We start from the raw sequence: 8,116 nt of genomic DNA, 5'->3' as shown, positions 1-8,116 counted from the left end.
GAAGTTTCAGGCTCTCAGCGTTTGAGGCGGGTGTCTGATGGGGAACGCCGTGTGCTTGGTCGTGAGACACGCATGGCCTGACGAGTTGATGAAAGTTACAGGAGAAGGTGTCGAAACGGTGTTCGTTTGTTGCCCATCACCCAGTCCATCACCCTTTTCTTCTCGCGGAGACGTTGTGGGCGTAGAAAAGCTGCTGCGTTTCGCGACATGCTTCGTCTCAAGGGCCGGTAATTTATGTGGCCAGCAACCACCAAGTCCCCTTTGTCAATGCCACAAAGTCAACCGGTGCGCGGATGCAGACATTTTTCTTTTTATATAATTGGATTCAGACATGAGCTAGCTCACATGCCAGAGACTTCCTTGCTGTGAATTGGTAAGTAGTGGCGCGCAAGAGACCAGGTTCTCGCCAACGTAAGCGTGCCAGCCACCACCACCGAAATGCCTCTTCTGCACGCAATTCCGCGTGCCCGGAGCCCCGTCCGTCCCTGCGCAAACACGGGGCGCGCGTGCGTCGGCGGCGTTGCGTCATGCGTGACTCCCACCTCCCCGCTGCGGCAACCGTCAGTGGCAGCCGAGGCACGCCGCCCTCGCGTGCCGCGGCAGCCGAGCAGGGCGCGCGCGGCACGGTCCGGCGCCGGCAGGTTTCGCGCGAGCGGCGGCGGGCCTGGCGCCTGCGGCGATGGAGGTCCAAGTCGTACCCACCACAAGCGATCGCACTCGTACCAGAGAGGGGATTGACAATCCTGTGCTTGCGTGTGTAATAACAAGAGCGGTGGCCGGTGGTGACTCTTGCGGCCTGCCTCTCGCGCGGCCAGGTTTTAGGCGAACGACCGGCCGTGGATTTCAATTTTCAAGAGGCAGGGGACCTGGACGTGACGTGACGGCCAGGATCCGTACCACTTGGGGCTGTAGGGCAAAAGGATTGATAGACACTGGAGTGCAGATTATTACTCTGCAGCATACAGGTGGCAGATTAATAATCTGCAGGGGCCATCCATCACTTTCTGCTGATAAAAATCACAGGGTCAATTGCGCATTTGCCATTGGTTCAGCTTTATCATTACAAAAGACTATCAGAACCCTCCGAGTGCCATTCTTGCAAAAGGAGAAAAGAAAGACAAATTTACAGATTCTCTAAAACTATAACACCTTTTCCTGTGGGAGTTTCATGAGGTTTTCATCCCAATTAAAGGAGGTGCACATAAGTATGATGACATGTCAAATCATTTATGAAGAGAGATAGGGGGTAGTTTTACCGTAATGAAAACTAGTATTGACCGTTTCCAACACGTTGGAAATTATGTGAAACTTCCATTAGAGCCCTTCGACCTCTGAAGAAACCAAGCACGTGGCGGAAGACCACGTTAGCCGCCACGTGGAATGGAGGAGCCGTACGAGGAGCCAGCTGGAAGAGTCCGTACAAAGGTCGTATTCCCCGTTGTACCCTGAAATATTTCTTGAATCTAGCTGTTGGGTAACAAGTATTTTGTAATTGTACTTTGTGGCGGTTGATCTCCCTATAAATAGAGGCATCACTGTAACTTAACTGATGGGACAGCTGGTCCGAAGTAAATGAAAGTTAATGCCATTTATTGCTCTTCTTTACATTTCATTTATTATTTCGGTGATCTCGACTTTGGACCGTTAGAAGAAGAGTAGGATAGACACTTGGTTCTCTTCTCCCGATGAAGGGGTCCTTACCCTTTTGGAGGAAGAGCTCAGGCTGTTGTGATGGAGTCCACTTTAAGACCGTTTTCCACCAACACTAGTCTCATTCATCAATTCTGAAATTTAAAGATGACATGATATTTTTGAAAACCGTTTGATAAAACCTTACATTAAGAATGGTCCAATGGTCCGAGAGCTTGATTGGTTGGGTTTCAATTTTGCCCAACCCAAACCATGGCTGCCTAGAAAATTTGGCTCTCAATTGGTTCATATAAAAAAATTGTCATACCAATGTTTATAGTCAAGTTATGGTAAGTCACTAGAAATTTTTTGAAACTCATAATGGAAAAGGTATTGTTCGTTACATATTTGCACTAAATTAAATGAGTACCAAAATTTATTACCTTAATTTTAAAATGCCACGACACGGTGACTAGATATTATACTCCTGGCACGGCATCATGATCACAAGACAGGATCGTTTTGGGCCCGATCAATAATGCGATACTATGCTCACGAGTTTTTCAACCCGAAAATTAAAACCCAACGCAGGCTCGGCACCAAGAACGTGACCCCCACTCCGTACCTGTCACTGTCAGCAGCAGCCAGCAGGTGAGGAGCTGAAAAGCGAGCCAGATCCATCAGCAACCAAGCCAGCTAGGCCCCGGCCTCGGCCGGCCAGAACCAATCCTCCTCGTGCCGGCCGAGTCCGGCGGCGACCCGGCTCGCGCGCAGGCGCAGATGAGGTGAGGTGGCGTCTCCCAGCGACCGCGCACGCGCGCGCGCCGATAAAAAAATCGGGGTCAGCGCGTGGACTCGGCCGCTTCGCCTTCGCGATCGAATCGGCGGCAGCGCTTGCCTCCCTGTCGCCCCTGTCGTGTCCGGGTTGGCGCCCAAGCGCAAAAGCCAAAAGGAATACTCTACTGCGTACGGGGGCGTTTTCGGTTGGTGCGGTTGGGTGGTCATTTTCGGGCAGCTTCTCTTGGGACGGTCCTTGCGCGAGGGCTCCCATCTTTCCTGCGCCCCCCGTTGACTCGGGGGGACATTCCGTCGAGCACCTTCCGCGCGGCGCCGGGTGGCGTGGGGGGGATCTGCGGATGCCTTCAGGCTCTGCTCTTGTGTGAACGGGCGGCGGTTACTGGCTTCTCGGGGGCGTTCATTGATGCCGGTCTCGTCGCGGGAGCGGGCTCCTCGCGGATGGACTGCAACAGCTGCTACGGTATGCCCGCTACATGCTTTCCTTGGTTCTTGTATTTCTGTTTTTATTAAAAAAGTCCACCGCTTAATAATTTGGACAGTCGTAAGGTTAGTATCGGACTGGGGTAGTTCGAGAATTTTGCTCATGGTGGTGTTTTGCAGTTCTGAAATCAAGAAGGTTCGTTGGCATCGCCGATGCCAGCTTCGAGGATGCTGCAGATGGCATCGGTGAATTTGGTGACAGGCTGAGTTCTGCAGACAAGCAGAAGGTTAAGGGTGTTGAGGAAACCATGGAGTTCGTGGAGAAGCAGGAGCTGGCTTGGAATTCTAACCTCCTCTCGTTCACGGATGATGGTTTACTTCTTCCCGGGAGCAGTGAGTTGCACGCTCCGACATCAGGAGAGACAGCTTTATCTGGTAAAATAGACAGGTCTGGAAGCGTTGGAACAAGCAAGGCAAGTATCTGAATCTATATTTAACAGATTTGCATTTCACATACAGTTATTTTAGCTGAATCAGTAACGGATGGACACTTTTTCATAATTCTTAGCTATGATTCATATTTTATCTGTGCCGACTAGTTTCTGAATCCAGGAAAATGATTTGGCCTCTGTTGCATAATTTTCACCTTCTCTGCATTTACTGAAATATGAAATGTTTTATGTCCTGAAAGCCTTGACCTTTCTTAGCAGACTCCTAGACTGGGCTCTGTGCTTGGAACGGCCAGCATGGCTGGATTTGGCAAAGCGGTGGAGATTTTAGACACATTAGGATCCTTGGTGACGACCTTGAGCCCAGATGGTGGCTTCATTTCTAGATCAAAGACCAAAGGGTGCAAGATATCAATTCTTGCTTTTGAGGTCGCCAACACAATACTTAAAGGTGCCAGTATTATGCAATCTCTCTCTGAAGACACTGTTACGTACTTCAAACAAGTTGTGCTTCCTTCTGAAGGTGTACAGAGTTTGGTTTCCAGTGACATGAGTGAGTTGATGCGAATTGCAGCTAATGACAAAAGGTAAACAAGATGATTTTCATCAATTACCACGGTGAATTGCTGATCACCTATGACCAATGGCTGTTTGTGAACTCTGGCTAATATTTGCAGGGAAGAACTGAAAATATTTTCCCAAGAGGTTGTCAGGTTTGGCAACCGTTGCAAAGATGCCCAGTGGCATAACCTGGACCGCTATTTTCTCAAGTAAGCTTTTGTCATTATTTGACAGGCAGCAATGAATTATACAAATGTGGTTTTTTTACTATCTTGTTCATTTGGTGTCTAGATTAGAATCTGAAAGTGCACCCCAGAAGCAACTGAAAGAAACAGCCATATCAGAGATGCAAAAGTTGATGACTCTTGTTCAACGTACAACTGTGAGCACTTCTGAAGTGATCTTTTGAGACCTTGTGGGACAAATTTTTATCTTCTTGTTTATTTAAATGTCTTATTTCTTTTTCCAGGATTTGTACCATGAGCTGCATGCATTAGATAGATTTGAGCAAGAATACCGCTCTAAGCTAAAGGGAAAGGATACAGAGAGATTTGAAAAAGGTATGAGGCTTATCTAAGACATTATATTTTCAAGATAAAAATGTGGAGCCTTTGTGCCTTTTGTTCTGTGTCCATTGCCTGAACAAAAAGGGATTGTGGAAGTTAAGGCAAAAATTCTCTTATTAATCTTTCTTTTAAATATAAACCCGTCTCATTGTGACAGTGTAGATGTAGCTCTTTGAGCCTTTGATGATACCATCATAAGACTACTACTTTGCAGGAGACAATATTCAAATTGTAAGACTGGAGTTGAAGACCCAAAGGAGTTATGTGAAGAGCTTGAAGAAAAGATCTCTCTGGTCTAAAACGTTGGAAGAAGTAGGTAGCTTTTGCTGTAGAATTCGTATGCTACGTCAGCCTGCTCTATATTGCTTGTGACATAAACTTTTCATGATAGGTGGTCGAGAAGCTTGTAGAAATCGTGCACTACTTACATATTGAGATCAGCAATACTTTTGGATCTTCTGGTACTTCCATGGCTCAATGTCTCCTGTTGAATCAATCAAATTTACTGCCAGCTGATCCTTGTAATGCATTTGTAGATGGATTTGCTTCGAGTGCTGAATCAACTGTGAGCTGTCAAAGGCTAGGACCTGCTGGACTGGCATTACATTATGCAAACATTATCATTCAGATTTATAGCATTGTAAGTTTCTTCTCATATTTTTTGTTAACTAAGCTTAGGTTCAGAGTTATTTGCTTACTTTTGCCATCATATCATATATCTTGATAAGATTTAATATTCAAGACTTCTTGTTCCTTATGTGTATTTCTGTACATATGACTTCCTTTATTAAAATGGATAAATCTACTAAGTATAATAATTGCTGAATATGAAATAGTGTAAACGACTTTCAGCAATTTTCACTAGCTACTACTTGAACTTTTAAACGCAGAACACTAAACAGTCCCTTTTTGTATAGGTTTCTCGGTCAGGTTACGTACCATCAAACACAAGAGAGGCCCTCTACCAGGGATTGCCACTAAGGGTCAGAACGGCTCTACCAAATAGATTAAAAGCTTCCTCAGTGCCTCAGGAGGTAATACAGCCAGAAAACAAGTGAATCACATCACCATAGTTTTCACATTCTGATTTCTGAATTCTGATGCAGCTCACAATTGATGATATAAGGGTTCGGATGGAGAAATCATTGAAATGGCTTGTTCCTATGGCTGTCAATACCACCTGGTACTATTACTTGTCTGCATCAAACCAATTGCTTTAAGGTTGATTCAGTAATATTGAAATTTATGTATCGTAATTCTCTCCACTGCCTCTTATGCTTACTTCAGTGCTCGAGGCTTCTTGAGGTTTAGCGAATGGGCTAAATCGGGGTAAGACGACTATTTCCCACTGGTCTTTGTTAACACACCACTTTGCAAATGACAGTTCTCCGAGATTTGACGTTCCCTCTGCTTTCCATTTTCAGGACTGACAGAGTCGGGAGACGACCAGGCCAAGCAGACCCAATCGAAACGCTCTACCATGCCAACAAGGCAACGACCGAGGATCACATCCTGGAGTTGGTCGTTTGGCTTCACCACCTTGTCAACCAGAGTAACCGGCCAGCAATGCAAAAGACCACTGACCTGCCTCTACATCTAACAAAAACCGCAAAATGATCATGGCTGTTATCCGAAAAGGCTGTTTTTCTAGTGGTCAGCAAATTCACGAAGCTCTTCGTGATCCAGTTCATCGGTTGATTTCGTGCTTGATAGGTTTGTAGATCGGAGCTAGAGTTGTTCTTGCCATGGAGGACGTGCCTTTTTTTCTTATGTCCAGATACAACCGGGCATGCTTATAAATGCTCTGTACATCAGCTGAGTAGGTCTAGTGCACGGATATAGCTTTGTTAATTTTGACTTGTTGGTTATTTATCAATGCGCGGCGAAAAACCAAACATGAATCTCTTTCCGCACATGTATAATTGTATATGCGGTTGTGATAATCACACAAGTTGTGATCATATGGGAGCGGTGTTAAGAGTCAATGAAGGCACACCATGCACAGTAAGATCATATGGTTCAGCTGTGGCACAATGCCATTTGAGCGTCTAAGTCTGACGATGGGAGTTCAAAAAATCAAAAAAGGAATAAAGAGTTACACAATGCCATTTGAGCGTCTAAGTCTGACGATGGGAGTTCAGAAAATTAAAAAGGAGTAAAGAGTTAAAAAAAAGATTGCTAGGTCGTAAAGACATTGTTGTGTAGCAAAAAAAACTCTATATGGGGTGATGAACGCGATCTTGATCTGGTCTTCCTCATTGAGAGCTATCTGGTGATACCCTGAGTAGCCATCGAGGAAACAGAGGAGGACGCATCCAGCTGTGGAGCCGATGACTTGATCAATCCTAGGGAGCCCAAAGGGATCCTTTGGACAGTGTTTGTTGATGTCTGTGTAGTCGACACATATCTTCCACTCATTGTTGTTTTTCTTTCGTAGCAGGATAGGATTGGCGAGCCACTCTGGATGATAGACTTCTTTTATTAAGCCCATTGTGAGTAGTTTGGCCAGCTCTTTCTTGATGGCTTCCATTCTGTCTTGGGCGAATCGTCGTAGGTGTTGTCTTTTTGGTGTAGCTTTTGGATTCATGTTGAGTGAGTGCTTGATCAACTCCCTGGGCACCCCCGGCATATCCGCTTTCCACGTGAAGATGTCTCGGTTGGCTTGGAGGAAATTGACGAGCGCGCTTTCCTATGATCCAGCCCTGTGCTAATCAGAGCTGTTTTGCAGCTATCACCAGTCTTACGGTCAATGACTTTGATATCTACTTCACTTGTCGGCTTGACCTTGGTTGCACCCGACTTCTTTTCTGGAATCTCGAGTTCTGACGGGGACAGCTTCTTGGATGCAGCGAAGACTTGCATCATCGATTTTGGTACTTGGGTAGTTGCTGCTAGCTTCATTGCTTCTGTGTCGCCGTCATATGACCTCTTCAAGTCTCCGTGTAGGGAGAGTACTCCCTTGGGTCCCGGTATCTTGAGTACTAAGTACACGTAGTGCGAGATGGCTATGAATTTGGCTCATGCTGGTCTTTCGAGGATGGTGTGGTATGATGTTTCAAAGTCCGCCACCTCGAATCGGATGTATTATGTCCGGTAGTATTCTTTGGTCCCAAAGGTAACTGGCAAAACCACCTGTCTGAGGGGTATAGCCGCATTGCTTGGGACGATCCCGTAGAACGGAGAGTTTATTGGGGTGAGCATAGCAGTGATATTGATGCCCATCTTCTTCAGTATCTTGACGAACAGTACGTTGAGACCGCTACCACCATCGATGAGTACTTTAGTGAGTCTGGACCAGCGACAACCGTGTCCAGGATGAGGGGATACCATCCTGGGTCTGAGAAACTAGTCCATTGGTCTTTCCTGGAGAAGGCAATTGGCACCTCGGACCATTTGAGAAACGTTGGCGTTGCAGGTTCAATGGACATTATCTCTCGAAGAGTGAGCTTCTGGGACCGCTTAGTAGTAGTACCCGGGGTTCCGCCGAAGATGACATTGACGGTGTTGGATGGGTTCTGTAACTTGCCATTGTCACCATCATCTTCGTCTTCCTTGGTCTTTCCCTTGTCTTTGGCGCTGGATGGCTCTGGCAAGTCCTTCATGACTCTTCGTAGACTGAAGCAATCTCTCGCAGAGTGCTTGTAGTATGGGTGTCATGGGTACTATTTCTTCAGGAGCTCATTGAACGAGGGT

At 46.3% G+C, this 8,116-nt stretch overlaps 1 protein-coding gene across 1 annotated transcript; it reads left to right on the top strand.

The window, feature by feature from the left end:
* Positions 1 to 2,418: 2,418 nt before the first annotated feature.
* On the top strand, positions 2,419 to 6,386 carry LOC101767119. Its single transcript, XM_004975594.4, has 13 exons — positions 2,419 to 2,887; positions 3,028 to 3,320; positions 3,558 to 3,883; positions 3,974 to 4,066; positions 4,149 to 4,239; positions 4,327 to 4,417; positions 4,638 to 4,735; positions 4,815 to 4,884; positions 4,960 to 5,063; positions 5,341 to 5,457; positions 5,530 to 5,606; positions 5,711 to 5,752; positions 5,848 to 6,386. The coding sequence occupies exons 1-13, from the start codon at positions 2,866 to 2,868 to the stop codon at positions 6,038 to 6,040; spliced, it is 1,617 nt and encodes a 538-aa protein (XP_004975651.1). The 5' UTR covers positions 2,419 to 2,865; the 3' UTR covers positions 6,041 to 6,386.
* Positions 6,387 to 8,116: the final 1,730 nt, after the last annotated feature.

Source organism: Setaria italica, chromosome VII (genome assembly GCF_000263155.2).
Source record: "Setaria italica strain Yugu1 chromosome VII, Setaria_italica_v2.0, whole genome shotgun sequence".
Classification (NCBI taxonomy): domain Eukaryota; kingdom Viridiplantae; phylum Streptophyta; class Magnoliopsida; order Poales; family Poaceae; genus Setaria; species Setaria italica.
Note: the sequence above shows the minus strand (reverse complement) of the source record. Positions and strands in the feature narration are given on the sequence as shown.